At 53.0% G+C, this 21,672-nt stretch overlaps 1 protein-coding gene across 10 annotated transcripts in view; it reads right to left on the bottom strand.

The window, feature by feature from the left end:
* Ntng2 (netrin G2) overlaps window positions 1-21,672 on the bottom strand; it is a 63,545-nt gene that overhangs the window by 35,012 nt on the left and 6,861 nt on the right. For all 10 annotated transcript variants that reach the window (XM_028883314.2, XM_037204619.1, XM_037204618.1 and 7 more), the window contains one exon: window positions 99-742. In XM_028883314.2, the coding sequence (XP_028739147.1) occupies window positions 99-742 (644 nt within the window). The remainder of the gene's footprint in view (window positions 1-98; window positions 743-21,672) is intronic.

The following is a 21,672-nucleotide window of genomic DNA, read 5'->3' as shown; positions in this document are numbered from 1 at the left end:
AGGTATCCCTAGAAACAGGTGACATCCAGGTACCACGTGACAACATCTCAGGAAACAGCTGACATCCTGAGTGACAAACCGGTGGCCCTGGGCCTTACCTGCCGATGACTTCTATATTGGAGATGGCGTAGAAATACTTGTAGAGGTTCTCCCGCTGCACGTACGTGCCGCCCAGCGCAGGGCGGAGCAGCCGCATGCGCAGGTCGGTGAAGGTGAAGAACTCTTTGAGGCCCTTGGCGCTCTCCAGCCTCGTGTACAGGTTGTCCATGTTGCGCAGGTCAGGGCCGGCAAAGATGGCGAAGCGGTCCCTTACCTCGAAGCGCACGTGCTTCTCCTTCTTGGACCCCGCCCAGCGTGAATACTCCTCCGTGCAGAGCACCCGGTGGGCGCTAGACGGTGACATGTCTCGGGCCCGGCGGGCGGGCATGCCGAAGGCCTCCATGCAGTCCTCCGCGTAGAACTGGTAGGGCTGCCAGGTGCGGCCATTGTCCAGGGACTTCTCCAGGACCATGACCGTGGGCCGGCCATACTCGAAAGTCATCACCACGTCATCCGTCAGCTCCACGCTCTTGTTCCATGAGAGGGTGATGTTGGCCTCCAGGGGACTGGGGTAGCGACTCCACGTGACGCTTTGCCAGTAGGTGGCCAGTCCCTCGTCTTCCCTGTCAAACATAAGCCTGGGTGGGTGGGCCAGGTCCGGGTTGGAGGCATCACACTCGTTACTGCACAGGTAGGGGTTTTCCTGCAGAGGAAGAGAGACAGGAAGTAGGTGCCGGTCACTGGGAAGGGCCCGTGGAGTGCTCGCCTGGTGCCTAGCCGTCTGCTGGCCATCGCCAAGCCCCGATGCGGACAGTGGGAAGTGCCCGTCCCACGCAGAGAGCAGGTGCCTGACGATAAGATAACGGGGTGGGGGTGCACAGAAAGCTGGGGCTCTTAGACAGTAGATAGTCTGTACTTTCTACTCAGTGTTCTTTAAGCCCATAACTGCTCTGGATGGTAGACCTATTAATTAACAAACAACAAACCCCGCGCTGACAGCCGCACAGTGCCCCAGTCCACACAGCCACTTTGATGAATATTTCAGGTGTCTGTGCAGAGACAAAGTAGCTTGGATCTGAGTTAAAAACCTCTTGCTCTCTAATGAGCCATGAGGCCCCTGAGGGGGGTGGACACATTGCCACCATCCCTGGCCACCCGAGCCAGCAACACTGCAGGCAGCCACTGGCCACGGGCTTTGATCCTCCACAGTACGGGGCTGGTGCTCGGCCGCCTAGAGTGGCTGGGTGGGCGCGGCTAGCCCAGGGGGTTCACTAAGGTGGGACCCACAAAGCCCTGACCGACCAAAATAGCTCTGTCCCCAGCACCCTGTGGTGCCAATGTCCACCCTACCTGCCTAGCCCTGCTGATGAGTGGGACCAGAAACCTTGGGGTACAGGGAATTTGCCACCAGCCGAGCACCTTACTGAGTAGGGAAACTGAGGCCCAGGGAAGGCAAGATAAACCCAGGCCTTCTCAGAGGGATTGGAAGTACTTCTGAGGAAAAACCAAGCCCTACCAACCTCCCTCTCCCTCCTCTTCTCTCTCTCTGTCTCTCTCTCTGTCTCTGTCTCTCTCTGTCTCTCTCTGTCTCTCTCTGTCTCTCTCTGTCTCTCTCTCTCTCTCTCTCTCTCTCTCTCTCTCTCTCTCTCTCTCTCGTCCTTCCCTTCTCCCCCTCCCCTCTCCTTTCCATTTTCCTCCCGATCCACCCCCTTCTTTCCTCCTCCTGCCCTCAGTGGTACCCCCCTTCAGGTCTGGCAATCTTACAAGCACAATAAAAAGGAGGAGCTTTGTGTTACTTTCACTGTGTCTCATGCTGTTGGCCCGAATGGGAAGGGCTGAATGACCTCCATGGGCTCGATGACAAGCAGAGGCCAAGCCCAGGGACCAGGAGGAAGTAGAGGCTGCTGGGCTGGAGGAGGCTGGCTGACCATGAGGTCACCCCTACCTCCCCGCCACAGGTAGCACAAAGGAGCACACCCTGAGCCCAGGGCAGTGTGCGCCTGCTTGTGTGCTGGGAAGTGGAATGACGGACACACACACACACACACACACACACACACACACACACACACACGTTTGCACGTGAATGAGGGCCTGAAGGACAGCTTGATGCAGGCTGGATGCTCTCCCACTCCCTTTTTCCTGCCGCCCTGTGCCTCACCTGGGACCACTCTGTGTCCCCTCACATTCATATGTTAATGCCTAACCCTCAGCAACCCCAAAAGGTAGCTAGCTGTATTTTGAGACAGTCTTTAAGATGACAATTGGCTGGCTTTGATCCCAGCACTCAGGAGAAAGAGGCAGGCAAAACTCTGTGAGTTCAAGGCCAGCCTGGACTACAGAGCGAATTCCAGAGAAACCCTGTCTTGGAAAAAAAAAAGATGAAAGAGTGAGTTGAAGGAGCCCCTCCGGTGGTCTTTCTCCTTCTGAGAAGGTCCCTTATGAGGAGGGGCTCACACAGAAGCAGCAGAGGCTTCTGCACACCTGGAGGAAAGACGTGAGACACCGATGAGGTGTGCCCTAAGGAGTGAGGCCGCAGGAGCCACGCCTCCAGCACCTTGATCCTGAAACTGCGGGGCAGTAAATGTCTTTGTGAAGGTGTCAGCTCCTGGCAAGCTCATCCAAGGAAGCAAGTGGGAAGGGCGGCAGTTCAGTGGGGGTTGCTGACCCCGGGTTTTCCAGGGTGCTCTCAGGGACTCTTCCATGGCCTTTTCCCCCTTCTCCAAAGGCCATGTCCTTCCCCAGGCCACCTGGTCCCTGGTCCCTGGGTAATTTTATTAATGTCTGCCAATCTCATATTGACTATCGATATTCCTGTCACACACACACACACACACACACACACACACACACACACACACACACACTCCCCAGATGCTGTGAATCTCGTACCCTTACCTTTTCCCTGGATCATTTCCCAGCTTCCTGCCTCACCTACCCCTAGCCTGCTACTAGTCCTTGGGCTAGGGGGTGGGGGACACAGGCCTCAAAGCCATCAGCTGTTCCTGGCCTCCTATCATAGAGAAGATGGATGCAGGGGCTTTGCGAGGGTCTGGGGACTCCAGCCTGATTAAGAATACATGCTGCCCAACCTGCCGGGCCTGCCAGCCCCCTCCCCAACCCCTGGGAAGCAGATGGTGAGATACTAATGAATCAGCCTGTGTATTTACCAGGCTCATGCCGGCTGCAGAGAGGGCTTTGCCAGCCACGAGCACAGCAAATAATCCCAAGCCATGGCCGGCACAGTCCTCTCAATGTCTCCCCTCTCCCTCCCACCTCACAGCCACCACAAGATCTCAGCATCCTGCATCACCAAGGAGGCACGGGCTGTGGCCGGCTGCACCAGGCCAACCCCTTTCTGAAAGTGCATTGGCTCAGCCCTGGCTGGCTTTCCATGCCACACTAGGGAGAACTCCAGGGGAGTTCCAGCCGGCCCCGCCCCCACCCGAGCCAGCGGGACAGCTGAGGACAGCGGGAGGCAGCAGCGACTTTGCCAGCCTTCTGGGTCTCCAGCTTCCATGACTACAGAACAGATTAAGTGTTGGTGAAAACAGCCAAATGAAGTGGCCTGACAAGGACGGCCAACGTTAGGAGCGTTTTGGGCACCCTTTGACCTTGCGGAACGGAACCCAAGCTTAGCGCTGATGCACGGCACTTGCTTCTCTGCCCACTTGCTAATTAGCACCCCAAAACAAAACAAGTCACACCCCCCTGATTTTTAAAGGCCCCCCCCGGGGGGCGGCTTAGGGACTCAGGCATGGTTCAGTCAGTAAAGCGCTTCCTGAAGGGACTTAAGTTTGAGCCTCAAAAGCCATGAAAGAGCCAGGCGAGGTGGTGTGGTTATAGCTCTGACTGTGGAGGAGAGGCAGACATCCACAGGCACATTGGCCGGCCAGCCTGACTAATCAGCAAGCTCCAGGCCAATGAGTCACCTTGTCTCATACCAAGGTGTATAGTTCCTATTGAGTGACACCTAAGGCTGACCACTGGCCTTCACTCATATGTGCACAAAAACATGCACACTACACAAAAAGTCTTGGAGTCCGTCCGTCCGTCCGTCCACCCCCCCAATGCACGCGCCCCAACGCAATCACCCACCACATACATTTCCCATACAGTTTCTTGGAGCGCCCTGGAGAACTAAGTCTGGGTTAGAACCCGTTGTTTAAGTGTATGGGGCCCTTAAGGAAACTGGCCCTAAGCTCAGCTCAGCTCTACCCTCTGGAGGCTTTGTGACCTTGAGAAAACCATCTGACTTTTCTGAGTCTCTATTTCCTTATCCTGTGTTCTGGGAGGTAGAGTGTAGAGAAAGCCAGGTGATGTCACCACACGGTAGTGACAGTTTCACACAGTCCACTCCTGCATGTCCACTGGAGTGGGGGGTATCCCAGCCACCTTACAAGGGAAGGAGATGGCGGGGGAGCTGGGAGACACTGGAAACCTGCGAACTCCAGGACACAGACCACCTTGAACATAGACGGCTTTAGTGACAGCTAGTCCAGAGGAGCGCAGTGACAGAGGGGGCAGGGGCAGGGGTTATGGTCACGAAGTACACACCAGCCCACTGTCGCTTCCCCGGATACAGTGGCACTGACCTTGGGGAGTCAGAGCTCAGCATCTCTGCAGCTGTTCTGTCTCCACACACCCCAAGCAAGTCACCTGGAAGGTAGGCAGTGTAGCTACCCTGGCCCAGCAGCACAGGGCACCAGGGTGGGGTAGGGTGGCATGACAGGTCTCTTGCAAAGTCTCTAAGCATGAGACAGGCTGGTAAAGCCGTTTTGCACCAGGCTTGAGCACTTTCGTCTCTTTGAGGATTTTGCTTTTCTGTTATTTTTAGGGCAAGAGTCAGAGTCCAGGGGGCAAACGCACTGGACAAGCTCCAGGTGAAAAGCATTCTGGGACAGGAAGTGAACTGCTGTCCTCAACCCTCATCTGGGAAAGTTCAGTCATGCGAGTCTCCAAACCCCTAGCTCAGAAGTCCTCACAGGTCTCTTGGGTCTTAAGCAGCCTGTGTTCAGGTGGTCTATGTCATCGAGTTCCCGGGTTCTCGGCATCTCCCAGCATCCGCCTCCATCTCCCTCCGCTCCAGCTGACATGCAGGAATGGACTGAGTAAAACTGTCACTACCGTGTGGTGATATCACCTACGTTCCACACAGAACACAGGATGAGGAAACAGAGGCTCAGAAAAGTCAAGTGACTTTCTCAAAGGTCATCAGACTTGGAATGGTCTTGGCTAGAGAAATGGATGGCTTCATACCAACTGGGCTTGAAATCCAAATCTGTGTTGGGACAAACTCTCAGCCACTGCCCATGATATGGGCCAACTTGGTGCTTTGCAAGGGGGCTTGACAGGTAAGTCTGTGGTGGACTGAGGAGCAGACAATCTTTTCAGCCACCTGCAAGCTCCCTGAGTCTGGGTGAGTGTTCAGTTTCTTCAGACCTGCTGGTGTTCAACACATACCACTACAAAACGATGTATTTTTAAAGATTTTATTTTTATTTATGTTATATGTATTGGTGTGTGTGTGTGTGTGTGTGCGTGCGCGTGTGCCTGCCTGTATGCTTACATATGTGTTCAAGTGCCCATGGAGGCCAGAAGAGGCTATCAGATGTCCTGGAGCTGGAGTTACAGGAGGTTGTGAATTGCCACTGTGGGTGCCAGGAACTGAACCTGGGTCCTCTGTAAGAACTGAAAATGAATGCTCTTAACCACTAAGCCATCTCTCCAGCCCCCTCGAACTATTTCAAGTGGAAAGAATTTGAGAACCTTCTATGCGGTAAGGTCACTCCTGGCCCTTCTTTTCAGCAGGTTGTCAGGTCCTCACTGAGGAGGGGCCTGTGTTAGGAGAAGGAAAGGGACCCCTTAATTCTAAGGACACAGGGTGTCAAGCAAAGAATCTGAGCATCCGGTCCTTGCTGAGATTCCCCCAGATGGTGAACCCCCACCAGGCCCCATACCCAGTTTTTTCTTTCATCGTTCCCCTCACACCAAGCATCAGAACACCAGGAGCTCAGCAGACAAAGGCACTTGCCTTACAAGCCTGGCACACTGAGTTCAAGTCCCAGAACCCCCCATAAAGGCAGAAGGAGAGAACTGACCCACAGTTATCCTCCGACCTTAGCACAGAGCACATGTCTCCACATCATGTGCCAGCATGCACAATAATAATAATAATAATAAAAATAGATAAACAAAACTTTAAATTATGATCATTATTATTGGCTTTTAGAGACAGGGTTTCACTGTGTAACAGTCCTGGCCATCCAGGACTTCGAATTATTTTAATACACAGATTCAAGCCAGGCAGTGGCGGTGCACTCCTTTAATCCTAGCATGCAGGAGGCAGAGGCAGGCAGATCTCTGTGAGTTCAAGGCCAGCTTGGTCTACAGAGTGAGTTCCAGGACAGCCAGGGCTGTGTAGAGACACCCTGTCTTGAACTTTGCTGCCCCCCACGCAAAAAAAGAATACACAGATTCACCCTGGTCCTAGTCCTTATGAAGGCTCATGTGTCACATAAAACTTAAACTAAACCTATCTGTATGCTTTTCTCTTTAATCTATGTTTTTCTTTCTCTTTTCTTTCTTCCCTTCTTTTCTTCCTGGTACTGGGGTTGAATTTCAGGGACCCTGTACACTTGCAAATGTTCTAACACTGACCTACACTCCCAGTCCTCCAATGTTTCTTTCTTTCCTTCCTTCCTTCCTCCCTCCCTCCCTCCCTTCCTCCCTTCCTTCCTTCCTTCCTTCCTTCCTTCCTTCCTTCCTTCCTTTCTTTCTCTTTCTCTCCCCCTTCTTTCCTTCCTCCCTCCCTCCCTCCCTCCCTTTCTTTCTCTTTCTCTTTCTCTCTCTCCCTCTCTCCCTCCCTCCCTCCCTCCCTCCTTCTCTTCCTTCCTTCCTTCCTTCCTTCCTTTCTTTCTTTTTCTTCAAGACAGGGTTTCTCTGTGTAGCTTTGCACCTTTCCTGGATCTTGCTCTGTAGACCAGGCTGGCCTCGAACTCAAAGAGATCTGTCTGACTCTGCCTCCGAGTGCTGGGATTAAAGGTGTGTGCACCACCGCCCGGCCCCAATCTTTCTTTTTAAATTGTTTATGTATTTATTTAATGTGTATGGGTGTTTTGTCTACATATGTCTGTGTACCACATACATGCCTGGTGCCCATGGAAGCCAGAAGACATCAGATTCCCTAGAATTAGGGTTACCGATGATTATGAGCTGCTATGTGGGTGCTGGGAATCAAACCTAGGTCCTTTGGGAAATTGGCCAAGTGCTCTTAACCCTGGGCTATCTCTTCAGCCTCTTTAAAAAAATATTATTTATTTTATGTGTATAAGTGTTTTGTCTGCCTGTATATCTGTGTAGTATGTGTAGAGGAGGTTAGATGAGGACTTTGATTCCCTGTGACTGGAGTTACAGATGGTGCTGGGAATTGAACCTAGGACCTCTGAAAGAGCAGCCCATGGTCTTAACTGCTGAGCCATCTCTCCATCTCTTCAGCTCCCTATCTTTGTTTTTTTGATAGGAGTCTCAGCCTGGAGAATGGGATGGGTGAGGAAAAGATGTTGCTTCTTTTACAGGTGAATTCCCTGAGAGCAGCAACCTTGTTTGTCTCTGTCCTCACTGAAGCTTCAGCCCGTGGTACTCTCTAGGACTCAGACAATCTTGGCTCAATGAATGAAAGCCCAGGGAGGATCCCTGGCTTGGTGGGCACAGGCTATTAATTCCAGCACTCGAGAGGCAGAGGCAGGTGGATCTCTGTGAGTTGGAGGCCAGCCTGGTCTATATAGGGAATTCCAGAGCAGCCAGGGCTACACAAAGAGACCCTGTCTGGGTACCACAAGATGAGCTCAGGGATGCTGGATGCAGGAAGGAAATGAATTGGCATCATGTATGCACCTGTCCCAAACCAGCAGCACAATTTCCCTTCAGCATCCTAGGGGTCAGATTCTCCCATGCCCAGTACCCAACTCTAATGCAAGTCAGGAAACTGCCATTTACTCAAGAGAGAAAGGACATAGCCACCCCCAGCCCGTGCCACCCGCCCCCCAGGAGGCAGACAGCCCGTGTCTCTGCCACCCGGGTGTGTGGGCAGGCCCTGAACAGTTCAGCAGCTGACAGATTCTTTTTGAACTTGGCTGCTGAGCTGTCAGCATCACTGGGGGCTGGAGATGGTTTCTGTGTCCCAGTTGGGAGGCAGAAGACCCCCCAAGGAGTAGCCCAGGGTACGGGGTGCTGAGATGAAGGGGAACACAACACCAGTTTTCCATCCTTACAAAGTCTTGGGACTTAGGGGTGAAGTGAAAGTGGAGAATCCGGAAGGCAATCAAGGCAGCATTTCCCTTCTCCTTGGGCGTGGGGAGAGTCGGTCCTGGCCTGGACAGGCCGAAAGTCAATAGGCACATTGACTTCTTGGGTGCATTGCCCCTAACACCAATGACATATAACTTGGGTTGGGCCTGGATCTATCTATACCTCAGTTTCCCTATTCCGGAAATGATAAAGCAGGAGTCAACAGACCAACTGTGCCATTACTACCCTAAAGTCTCAAATTCTTTACACTCCTCCATTCCATGGCCACTTGGGATGAAGGGAAGAGAGCCACAGCCTCCCCACCCCCAGTGGCAGGGAGAAAGCCAAGTGCTGGGGGAATTCGCCCTAACGAATGATTTCCTATTTCTTGGTAAGAAAGTTGCAGTGGGATGAATTATTAACAAGGCGGAAACGGAGATTGTGTTTGCTGCTGGTCCTAATTCAGGCTGCCCTGCGTCCCTAACTCCCTCCTCCTTCTCTGCACTCCTCTCTCCAGCTAGCTCTCTGTATTGTTCTGTGGGTTCATTGATTACTCCCCTCTTCTTCCTCTGCCCCAGCCAGCAGCAAGGTCACCTGCCTCACTCTCACGAATCAGCAGAAACCCACTCAGAGCGGCAGCCGTCCAGGGAGACTTATTCTTCGGGACATAATTCCCATGCTCTGTGAATTATGCAGGCAGAGGAGGACGAGCTGCCCAGGCTGGGCCTGAGCCTCCATCCTTCATCTTAGCAGAGTACCACCCAGAGCCTCAGTAACTGTCCTCTTCTCCGAGACCCAGACTCTGATCACGTCCTAGACGGAGGTCTACTTTGGACCCAGAGTCTCAAGCCACCTCCCAAGCCTGTTGTGGCTTTAGCCCAGAGTCAGCAAAACATTGCTTGGTCCTGCGCTATGTCACCATGCAGAGCAGCTTTGGAGGAAGACACCTGAAGGAAGGCCTTTCATTTCAAACCTGTCCACCATTGCCTTCCTCCTAGAACCTTCTATATGCGAGCGTAAAGTCCAGGAGAGCAGGGACCACAGCACCTCACCTTGTATGACACTCTCCAGCGGTTGCTTCATGCAACAACATTGAATGGCCACGCTGGGACCCTCACCACCTGTGTCATGAGAGCTGTATCCAGTGGGCTGTGGGCCCAAGCAGCAGCTGAGGAAATGCCAACCCCAAGACCTTCGGTCTGTTTGGGGATGCTGGTTTTAGCATCCCTTCAGGGGGCCTCGGGATAGCAGGTTGTGCATGTGGCCGAGACCCCTGGGAGATGGCCTGTTGGCTCAAAGTGGAAAGTCAGACCCTGCTCAGACTCACACGGCCTTCAGGGACACACCCCAGTATGGCTGGCTTTCTCCATCCACAGAGCAACCACAGGGAGTCGGGGTGAGGGTTTCGCCAAGGCAGTGACTACACGAGGGTTAATCTCTTCAAGAACTTGAAATTGTCTTTAAAAAAAAAAAAAAAAAAAAAGGCTCCATTCTGCTTTGCCCTGGGCATATGTGAATTCTTCCCACAGCCAGACTTCCAGGAATGTTTGGTGGGGGAACTCTTTCCCAGTTCTGAAGCGTGCCTGGCAGCCAGCCTTATGGCCCCCACACGCAATGAATGCGCTCCAAGCCCTCAGCGTACCCACCTACCAAGCAGACACTTGTGGGCCCCTGCCTTGGAAGAGGGCGACTCCTCTACATTTGCATACATCTAGACACAGGGTGCTCACTACCACGAAAAGGCAACTGGATTGCTCTGTTTTTAGAGTCTTTAGCTGTCTGTTTTGGCACGTGCTCTACAATGCCTGCTCCAAGACTCCTTTCTGGGTCCTATTTTCTCTCATTAGGCCACCAACATTTTCTAAACCATTAGATGAAGGTGAGACAGAGGCCCCATGAAACCAAGTCTGCCCGTCCACATGTTTTCTTAGGTAGGATTTTTCGTATCCTAGCTGGCCCCAGACGCCCTGTGTAGCTGAGGCCGACCTTTGGTTTCTGATCCTCTGGTCTCTACCTCTGAGGACTGGAATGACAGGTGTGTGTCAGCACTCCCAGGTCATGCAATGCAGGGCATCGAACCTGGGGTCTTGTGCATCTTCGGAAATCTCTCTGCCAGCTGATACAAGCCCAGGTCCAAGCCTGCCTCCTTCTTCATCAGGAGCTCAGCAGGCTCAAAGGCTTCCCTCCAGCTTTCCGGTGTTTTTGTCCCGCCGTCCCCCACCTGTGGCGTCTGCACACCCCATCTCTGAGCTCACACTCCCCACCCACCTCACTCTCCATCAGGGGCTGCTCTCACCACCTGAATGATTCAACATTTTTCCTTAATTTCTTTAACAAGCAAATGAAAGGAAAGGAGGGGTGGGAGGAAGAAAGGAAGAGAGAGGAAGGGGTGGGTGGGGGTAGGGCTTGGAGAGGAGGAAGCCACTGGTAAAGTGCATTATTGATTGGAGACTTAGAAAATGCTTAGAGGGTAGGAAAAGCGTCCTGTTCTTTAAAAGCTTGTGCAAGGCGTAAGCTAGACACAGGCAGCCTTCCCAGAGAGGTCCTACTCTGCTGACATGAATATTTCATCACGAGGGAAAAAGGCAGGCTGCGAGGATTCCAGCGCAGGGTGGAGTGAGTGCATCATGGCGCGGCGGCCCCTCCACATATCCCTGGAGCCCGGATCATCCCACCTACTGGTGGCAGCTGCCCCGGCTGGCTTGCTGAAGAGTGTGGCAATTGGGTCTTCTTGACTGAGGCCTGAGACAGATGTAGCCAAAGGGCAAGGTACCCAGAGGGGTAATAGACCTTAACCCCACTAACCGGTAACTCTGTCCCAGGCCCTGTCCTGTCCCCACAGGAGACACCATCAGCCCCTCGGTCTCCTCTCCCCAGCCCACCCTCAACCTGACTCCAGGTACCTGTGTAAAGTGATGAGGCAGGTGTTGTGGCCTCCTGAGCCTTAGCACCTGGAGTCCCTGAAGTCCAAGCCTTGGACCCTAGTCCTGCCCATTTCCCCCAACACAGCTACTCCCTCTCAGTTCTCCAGCCTCTCTAGCCAGCCTTGGCTTCTTTGGGGGGACAGGGGGAGGTGTGTATGTCTTGTGTGTGTTTATGGGTGTGTAGATGTGGTGGTGGTGGTGGTGGTGGTGTGTGTGTGTATGTGTGTGTGTATGTGTGTGTGTATGTGTGTGTATGTGTGTGTGTGTATGTGTGTGTATGTGTGTGTATGTGTGCGTTCGTGTGTGTGTGTATGTGTATGTGTGTGTATGTGCATATGTGTGTGTGCGCGCGTGCGCGCGTGTGTATGTGTGTGTATGTGCATGTGTGTGTGCATGTGTGTGTGTGTGGTGTGTGTGTATGTGCATGTGTATGTGTGCATGTGTGTGTATGTGTGTGTACATGTGTATGTGTGTGTATGTATGTGTGCGTGTGTGTGTGTGTGCATGTGTGTGTGTATGTGTGTGTGTATGTGTGTGTGTGTGTGTGTGTGTGTGTGTGTGTGCGTGTGTAGGTTAGAGGTCAACCTTGGATGTCGTTCTTCAGGCACTGTCCACTTTTTGTTAGGGACCGTCTCTCATTGGTCTTGAGTTTGCTAAACAGTATAGGAGAGCTGGCCAGTGAGCCCTGTATCTGGCCAGTGAGCCCTGTGTCTGGCCAGTGAGCCCTGTATCTGGCCAGTGAGCCCTGTGTCTGGCCAGTGAGCCCTGTATCTGGTCAGTGAGCCCTGCATCTGGCCAGTGAGCCCTGCATCTGGCCAGTGAGCCCTGTATCTGGCCAGTGAGCCCTGTATCTGGCCAGTGAGCCCTGTATCTGGCCAGTGAGCCTCAGGGATCCATCCGCCTCTGCCTCTCCACAGCGAGGATCACAGGCTCTTGGATTACAAGTACACAGCTTTGTGAGGGAGTTCTGGGGATCAAACTCAAGGCCTCCTGATACTTGGCAAGTTCTTTGCTGACTGAGCCATCTCACCAGCTGACACGCCCCCTTCCTTTCTCAGGTTGGGGCTCCTCTATCTGAAGGCTCCACCCAGTGGCAGGTGTCTGAGTAAGCACCCCTCCCTGAGGACACCTCCCTGGCTCTGTCCCAGCTGCCTATTTGTGCACACAGAATGCCATCTGTGGTTGACAGCAAGTCTGTGTGACCTCAGGGTGCACTGGGAAGACAGGAAAGGCACATGCAACGTCCTCAGGGGTGCGGAGTGAGAGCCCCTTCAGTGGGTTTCCTTTCTGGGTTCTCAGCAGCCAGAATAAAGTCGTAAGAGTGGCACAACTGACTAGCTAACTAACCAGCCAACTAGCCAACTAATCAATGAGCCAAACAACAAACCAATTAACCAACTAACCGACCAACTAATCAGAAATTTCTTAGCTAGCCAGAAAATCAATTAATCAATCAACCAGCTAACCAATGAATCAATTAGCCAACTAATCAACCAACCAATCAGCTAACCAGCTGTGAGAGTTCATCTTCATCATCACCTTGGAAGGATTTGAAATCACTAAGAGATACACCTCTGAGCATGCCTATGTTTCCAGAGAGGTTTAACTAAGAAGGGAGCTCCGTGCTCTTCATCCACCACCCCATGAGCGTTGGTCCCAGTTGAAGAGTGAGCAAATGCCCTGAGCATCGGCATTCATCTCTCTGCTCCTGACTATGAGAAACTATCTCACACTTCTGCCACCGTGGCTCTCCAACCATGATGGATTGTACCCTCAAGCTGTGATCCCAAATATGTTTCTTCTATTACAGAAAAAAAAAAAAGCAACTAATACACCCATCAAAGAAAGCCTTACGCTGATGACTCAGGCGTGCTGCGGGGTTGAGAGGCTGGCATGGTTGGTCAGACCTGGACCGTGAGGTCATCGGCTACCACCCTTATTTTACAGAAGCCAGATGTTTGCTCAACTTCACACTTTTGCTAACTCAGGCATGTGGATCCCTAGTAGAGGCACCCAGGGAAATTGCCTATGATTTGATCTCATGTATGATACTAGCACCAAGTCCTGCAGGAGATATGGCTGGGACAGAGGATGCCTGAGGTGGAGGGCCAAAGAGCTGAGCTGTGATGGGTGTGCACAGCGCTGCAGGGGATGATGAGTTGCTGTGTATGCTGGTCTTGGAGCTAGCTGGGGCTCATGGGAGATAAGGCCAAAGGGAAGGCAAGCCCCAGAGGTCTGTGCAGTGGATGTGGGTATCCCCGGGTCCTAAAGGCAGAAGCAGCTCCACTGTGGGGTGGGTGAGAGCATCTGTGTTCTTCTTTGGTCCTCATCTCCTTACCCTTGGAGTGATCTTCTCAAAGGCCCCAATGATATGTGGGTAGCAGTGACCAGAACAAGAGCAGGCAAGGGCCAGGAGGCAGCCCTCCTCATGGCTCCAGACCCTCTGCTCACTGGGGTTCCTCAGTGCACTATGTCTGAGGGGACAGTTTGTCTCCTCATCCTCCTAGAGAGCTTGTCACAATCCCTCTGTTCACACATGCCCAGCCATGCAACACTGGGTGAACCCCCTGTCCACGTTTGTAAAAGTTCTACAAGTGAGCCGTATGCGGGCAACTTTGAGAACCACTGATGGATGGAAGTCCTCCCCAAGGCTGCCCTGTATCCTTCCAGCCTTGGGCATCTGGATTTCTTCAATTCAGAGACCAGAGCAGCAACCCCCGCCCCCATCTCCCTTGGTTCTCAAAGGCCTTCATCCTGTCTGAGCTGCCGGCACCCCTGTCCATGCTGGCTTTGGGGGTTGGATTCTGACTCCCAGCCTTAGGGAGTGCTCCCCAGCCTCTCATTTTTCACACTCTGGTTCCTCCTGGGCAGTGAACAGTGTAGGACTTTTCAGGAAGTTCCAGAGTGCCAAGGGCAAGGTCACTGCCTCCAGACCTGGGATGGTGGGATGGCTTCCCACCTGGATGTGGGCAGTGGCATCAAGGGGACAGTCTGTCTCCCCACCCTCCTCATTCTCATACCTCTCCCTAGGCCGGGAGGATCCAAGTACTGGGCGAGCAGATGAGCAGGCAGACAGGATTGTCCAGTGTTAGACAGGCAGGCCTAGAGCACCCTTTCTCGCCCGGCGCTCCTTATGCCCTCTATTTTTAGGTCCATTACTGTCCACTGGCGGGTACAGTTTCACCACTCCATCCTCAGAAAAGACAGATCAGATTCCAGGTTTAGAGGAATAAGCAAAGCCACCCCGCCTTCGATGGAGCTGGTGCGTGGGAGATCGCATGCTTCCAAATAGACGTGGAGCAAGTGAGTTATCAAGTAAGTGGATTAGCAGGCTCCATCTCAGCTCAAAGAGCAGTGGGCGGGAAAACATAGCATCACTCCCCCTCAGCCTCCTTCCTCCAGGGCTGAGGGGCCCTCCTCATCCAGCATGCATGCGTGAACACGCACAGATGATAGCTCCTTCCGCTTCCCTCTCCTTCTGAGACACGCAGAGAGACTCCCAACAGCCCTGTAGCCTGGGTAGACACTAAGGACTGGGCAGCCCAGCATGCTAGAAGCTGTGTGAGCTTGGACAAGAGGTTAAACCTCTCTGACTCTGAGATGCCTCACATTTAAAGCAGGGTTTTAATATAATTCTACCATGTGTTCTGTGTGGATTCAGAACTAGTCTATGTTAACTGCTTAGTATACACGAGGCATTCAGTAAATGTGGCCGTTGACAGAGGCTGTGGAATCAAGACCTGTAGATGGCAAGAAGTCACACCCTGACTTCTCTGACATTAAAGGCCCCTGTAAGCAGGACCCTCTGGAGTTGTACCGTTGGCCACCAGGGTCCACAGTTGGAGTCGGGGCTGTCTAGGAAGCGCCCACAGGGTTTGCAGCCTTGTGTTTGTATGTGTACACACGAATGCACGCCTGCCCAGGTCCTGTTCCGGGAAGCACTGTAGGCTCTCAGAGGGTTTGGGGGTCCCTGTAAGTCAGGAGCCTCTGCCCATGGGCCTTGTGCTGAGACAGGAGTTGGTTTCTGCCTTTGGTCCCCTTCAGGTCATCCCCAGTGTCTGAGTAGATGCTGCTCTTCTCTCCACCAGAAAGTAAATGGAGGAAGTCAGGAGTGCAGGGGACAAGGAGGTCCCCACTCAGAGCCCCTCATTTTTCTTTCCTCTTTTGGGGACCGTGGAAAGGCTGCCCAGCTATTGCAGAGGGCAGACCTGTCCCAAGGAGCCGGCTAAGTGTAGTATCTGCCACACGATTGTTGGTAAAGGTTCTGGACTGGGGTGCTCTTTGTCCCCCCAGCACCACTGACTCCCCCTCCCGCCACCAACCACCTCTTGATCCCCCAGAGGCCGGGCACTCTCTAAGAAACGTCAGCTTCCCCAGGAGCTGCCTCTCCCAGCCTCCTCTTCACCTTTGTGCAGACACCGGCCAGCCGTGGTGGAGGGGATGTCCAGGGTCTTGGTTCATTTCCACTTATTTCCCTGGGCGGTGCTTCCAGTCAAGTGGACAAATGGCTTGGCAGCAGGAGGGAGATGGAATGGGGACTGAGGAGGTCTGAAGGGTCCCCCGAGACTTAAGACAAACTACACTGGATCATCTTTACAGGAGGGGCCGACACACACACACACACACACACACACACACACACACACACACACAGCCCTGCCAGGGTTTAGATCTGGTTATCCACCTGGGAGTTCAACTTCAGACCCTTCCTCCCAGCCAGGTTTCTCTGCAGCTGCCCCCGCCACAGCAGCCATTCAGACCTGTGCTATAGAAGAAGGCTTGGGGACACAGTGGCAAGACTCTGAGGAGGATCCTGGTTTGGGCTGTGTAACTTAAGTGTCTTCGCCCCTCTAACCATCCCTGTCCTCATCTGTGTGACAGCCTTGTGGCAGTAGCCACAGTATGTATGGTGCCTGGGAGATGGGCCAGTATACTGCAAAAGAAGGGTGCATTCCCAGAATCCTACTTCAAGGACATCAAAGGTGCAGACTTCAGTGATCATTTATGACCCCACACCACCCTCTCCTGCCTCAGCCCGACCTTATACCCTCATGGTACTGCTACAGGAGAACCATACTACAGGGCTTAGTGTGAGATCTCTGTCTCCTGGGGTCTTCAAGATCCAGCTCTGAGAGGCACCTCTGGTGACGGAGGTGGCAGTTTGTGAGAGCCAGGAAGTGAGCTCATTAACCCTGCCGACCATACAGGAGCAGCTCCAGCCCGCAGCTGTCACAGGTGACCTCCAGGCGTGTCCCATGTCTCTTATCGTGTGTCACCAAATGAGTAAAATCCAGCGTGTGGACGGATAGATGGAGGACTAGAGGGGAGTGTCCTGGACCCCCAGGGCTGGGACTCCACCAGGAACCTAGCTAGGGATGAAGTGAGTCTTGTGAACAGGGCCCGAGGGATGGCAGCCGCCACCGCCAGTCACTTTGCCCTGAGTGGCTGGCACCGTTGCAGTGTGCTTCTAGACAGTGGGGTCCCCCTGGCCTTGGGCAATTTCTGATTGCTCTTAAGTTTGGAGGGATTTTTGTCAAATATGTTTACTTAGTATGGACTATACACCAGCACCTGGGTGGGAACAGTCCTGGCTGATTGGAGGAGAGGAACAGAGGGGAACATGTGAGCATGTGAGGGTCTGGAGAGAAACACGGCATTCCCACTGAGCCTCCCGCAGAGTCAACCAACATCCCACCTAAAAGGCACATAGGAGAGACTAGCCAGAGTGCAGAGGTGAGCACGTGGTGTGGCTCCCTGCTCACAGGCCGCACCAAGGCACAGTAGCAGGGAGTGTGCGCCTCTCCACCGTCCTCTGTGGGTCTCTGCAACCTTCTAGACTTTCTATCTCTGACTCCTGCCCTATAACCTTGTCATGCACGTTGACTGTGGGGGCATCTTTTGCCCACTGTCTCTTTATGTGTGTTCCGTTTGCTCTTCCAGCTGATTCTAGAAGGGAAACATTCCCTTTCGCTGGGCATTCCTTTGATGTCAGCTTCTCAGGCCTCACCTCATCACTAGAAATGTCCTTGGAGGCTTGAAAGCATCACCCCCATTTCCAGATGAGAAAGCAAGAGCTTGGGGTCACAAGGACTTATCCCAAGTTCCACAGCCCAAAAGAGGATCATTGTCAAAGCCAGCATAGGAGAATCTGCAGGTCTGTTTGTCTGTCTGTCTGTCTGTCTGTCTGTCCACCAATTGTCTGCCTCACCGAAAGCCATAATACCCAAAAGGAAATCCTTAAAAACTAGGGTAGGGGCTGGGGACTTGGTTGAGTTAGTAGAGTGCTCACTTAGCAGGCACAAAGCTCGGGGTTCGATCCCCAGCATGCCATAAACTAGATGTGGGTGGCTCACGCCTGTAATCCCAGCACTTGTGAGGTGGAGGCAGGAGGATCAGAAGTTCAAGTTCATCCTCAGCTACATAGTAAGTTCAAGGCCAGCTATGGCTCCATGGGATGCTGTCTCAAAAAATAAGGAGATAGAAATAAAATTGGGACATGGACAAAAAGGAAGCTGAGCCTAGCGAGGCAGTAGGCCCAGGCTTTCCAAGTCTTTGGCACTCTGGGGAGATATCTCTACTGGGTCCTTTTGTATACTCACTACTTTTCAGCTGCTGTTGGTCTCCTCAGGGTGTCTAAACCCAACTGCTTCCTCCCAGAAACGTCAGAAGCACCAGTGACCCCCATGGGCCTGGCATTTGGTGGCAGCATAGCTCCAACATCTCCTGTCCGGCACCAGCAGGAGACCTCTGTGCAACAAGATGACCTCCCGGGGTCTATTCTCATCCCAGAGAGCCTGTGGCTGCAGCTGAAGGCTAGTGCTGGCAACTCGAAGACACCGTGACAGACGTAAGCAGAGAGGTGGGCAAACCCTTGCCTTCCACTCGAGGCTGATCCCACAGCCACGGGGAGATGGAAAAGTGGGAGCTTCCAGCTGCCCCGGGTCCTGGTCAGAGCCCCAGATCTTCCTCAAGACTCAGCCTTCATCCCTTTTCCTCCGAGAAGCCTTCCTGGACCACAGCATCCCTCTAGCCATGCGTCCATTTGTCCATCAAGAGGGAGGTACTCTCCACAGAGCCCCGTGAACCGAACACTGTCGGGCACTGCACTGGTGACAGCGTCCTGAGTGTGGTCTCCTGCTAGCCCCAACCTGAGGACAGAAGGTTGCATCCCCTGCTGAAGGTCACACAGCATAGGACTACAAACTGTCATCTCCCTGGAGACCCATCAGATACATTCGATGTTCATACATGTTGGCATACATGATGGAGACTAGCTACAGGCTAATGGTCAAATCTCATTCCAGCTTGCTTCTTTCTTCAGGAAGGTGATGAAGTGGGTAAGCCAAGCTCTTAGATGGAGAAACTGAGGCTTAGAGAATGTTCCTTTTCTTTCTTTTCTTTTCTTTCTTTCTTTTTTTTTTTTTTTTTTTTGAGACAGGGTCTCACTTTATAATACTGGCTAATCTGGAATTCACCGTAGAGACCAGCCTGGCCTTGAACTCACAGATGTCCACTTACTCTGCCTTCTTAGTGATGGGATTAAAAGCATGAGCCACCAAACCCAGCTTTTTTTTTTTTTTTTAAGTCAAAAAATCATTGTATTTTATGTGTATGGGTATTTTGTCAGCATGTGTGTCTGGGTACCACACGTGTGCAATGTCCATGGAGGCCGGAAAAGAGTGCCAGAGCTCCCGGAACTAGGGTTACAGATGCTTGTCAGCCACGACGTAGGTGCTTTGCAGACACAGCCAGTGCTCTTAAATGCTTAGCCATACCTCCAGCCCCACTCAATTCCTACCCCAACCCCGTTTATCGAGACAGGGTCTCATGTAGCTCAGGCTGGCCTTGAACTTTCTACCCGGTTAATAATGACCTTGAACTTCTGATCCTCCTGCCTCCATCTACCGAGTACCACCACACCTGGTTTGTACAGCACTAGTGACTGAGCCTTGGGCTTTGTGTGTGCTATGCACTCCAGCAGTGAGCCACATCCACAGCCCAGCGTAGAGAATTTGAATGGCTTATTCCAGATCATCAAGCCCAGAGGAGTAATGCCAAGATGTGATTCTCACCAAAACAGGTCTCTGCCACTGTCTGGAAGCAGCCACTGAGTCTCACTCACACAGAGCGAAGCCTAGACTCCAGCCTTGCAAGGTCCACCCTGCTTTTCAAGGGTTCAACCTGAGCAACCTCAGTGCCTGATCCTATACTTTTCCCTCAGGACCCGCAGGTCCCTCTTGCTCTCTTCTCTTTCCTGGGCGGTGATCAACACTCAGAGCTGTAGAGATCTCAAGGAAACCGCAGGCCTCCTGAGCACTCACAATAAGCTTCCTCACTATAGACCCTGCCTGTGTCTTCATGTCCTACAGTCTAGCTGAGCAGGTCTGGGGCAGGGCCCGGAAGTCTGCATTTCAGGCAGGCTGAGGCTGGGGGCCAGGGACTACACTCTGGTAATGAGGCTGCGAGAAGGCTGGGCAGACTCAGTCTCTCCTCCTTCGCCCCGTGATGTCCTAAGATTCTGTCCCCTCAGCACAGAGAAAGGAGGGAAGGCTGCAGGCAGGAGGCACTAGACACTGGCCCAGCCGGGCTCCAGGGTGCTTGCCTCACGCAGAAGGGTCCAAGGAGCCGTAGCTGCCCACCCTGTGAAAAGCTGAAAAGCCCTTTTCTGCTGGCTCCCTCTCCCTCCGCTCTCCCCTCCCAGGCCTGCCTCTGACCTGCAGCTCTCATTGAAATTTTGCCCTCTGCGGAAAGCTCATCCCTATTCATTTTCCTCATGCGTTTAGAGCCAGTAGGTTTTTATTTATTCATTTATCTTGTCTTTTATCCCCCTGCCCTTCCTCACCAGGCTGGAATTTACAATTCAGTTCTCCGGTGGCCTTGCTGAAGGACAGGAACCTGGGAAAGCAGGGGCTGCACCCTGGGACTGAGAAGGGCAACTGTCCTTTGTCCCCTCTAGTACTCCCGGGGTGCTCCAGGTTCACGTCCTGGTTGTTTGGGTGCTGGTTCAGGTAGGCCCACACCTGTTAGCAGCAGGGTTGCCAGAGAGCCGGGATGAGCTGGCTTAGAAGACTAAGAGGGCACTGGGTGGTCTGGCTGCCCTCTGGTGGCTAGTTCGCCACATCTGCTTTGACTGAGGACGTTTAAAGTCCCTGGGCATTCATCTACCACCTGCTGCCTGTAGACAAGAAATGCAGACTGTGATGTGGTCAAGGCTGGAATGAAGCAATATACTCCAGGGAAGCAGAGAAACCCAGGAAGCCACCGAGGGAGTAATAACAATGGTTGACGTCAGATAATTATGGCCATTGCACACCGAAGCACTCCCACATGCTCGCACGCGCCTGGCCAGGCTGTCTCACTGCCAGCGACACACCTACATTATCGTTTTTTATTGAAACGGGAAGAAACCGAGGCTCAGCGAGGTCAGCATGCTCAGAGAGGGAAGCCAGGCACCCTGATGGGTGAGCATGTGCTCTGGCCGCAGATGAGTTTCTGCCTCGCCGGCCGAGCTTCTTGACCTTGGCAGGACTTAGGCAATCTTTCTAATCCTTAAAAGGGGATTAGACTGGGGTTTACCTCGGGGTGCCCTCAACATGGTTCAACGACACATGCCTGCGGCCTGCCCTGGACATGCCCAGGAAAGGCCTCAGTAAAAAGCGGTATTGGGGTTCTCATTCAGACTGGGTGTGATGCCCACCTCCCTGCAGAAGTCAGCACCTTCTGAGGGCTGCCCTCCACCTGCCCCAGTGGCATTCCATTCTCTTTGAGCTCACATCTGTAATCAAAGGCAAAGCTGCACATTCCTATCATGGGACATTTATGTCCATGAGACAAGTGCTAAGAGGCTGGAGCCTCAGCCACATTGGGGTTCCTCCTGGACCTTCTCACCCATCCAGACCCCAGACCTCAACCAACATCAAGACCTGGTTCACCAGATAGGACAGGGCCCCAGACTTGCCTCTGGTGGTCCTCTGTAGCTCCTACACCCTTGAGTAGAAGCTTGTTCCACGAATTGCCCCCAATCCTGGCAATGATTAATATTTTAAAAGACAAAATCATGTTGAGACTCTGCCTGGGAAATGTGTGGTTGGAGCAGTTCCCACAGGAGCTGAGATGTGACTCTGAGTGGGATTCACTATGGCCTCGGCCCTGACTTTCAGGGCCCAGGCCCTTGCCTGTCTTGGACCAGCATGGTCTTTTGGTGTTCAACAATGTCCACACACAAGCCAGTCTTGGCTCTCAGCCCTGAGCTGTCTCCTCCCTCCCTCCCTTCCCTTCTCCAAGCTGGCCCAGACCCAGCCACCACCCACAGTGACAGCCTTATCACCATTGACAAGTGGGAATCTACCTTCTTGGGCTTGCTGCTCTGCACTGTGACTGATGCTGCCCCAAGGGACATAGACATTTTCAGGAGCCTGGG

This window comes from Peromyscus leucopus, chromosome 4, assembly GCF_004664715.2.
Source record: "Peromyscus leucopus breed LL Stock chromosome 4, UCI_PerLeu_2.1, whole genome shotgun sequence".
NCBI classification, from domain to species: Eukaryota; Metazoa; Chordata; class Mammalia; order Rodentia; family Cricetidae; genus Peromyscus; species Peromyscus leucopus.
Note: the sequence above shows the minus strand (reverse complement) of the source record. Positions and strands in the feature narration are given on the sequence as shown.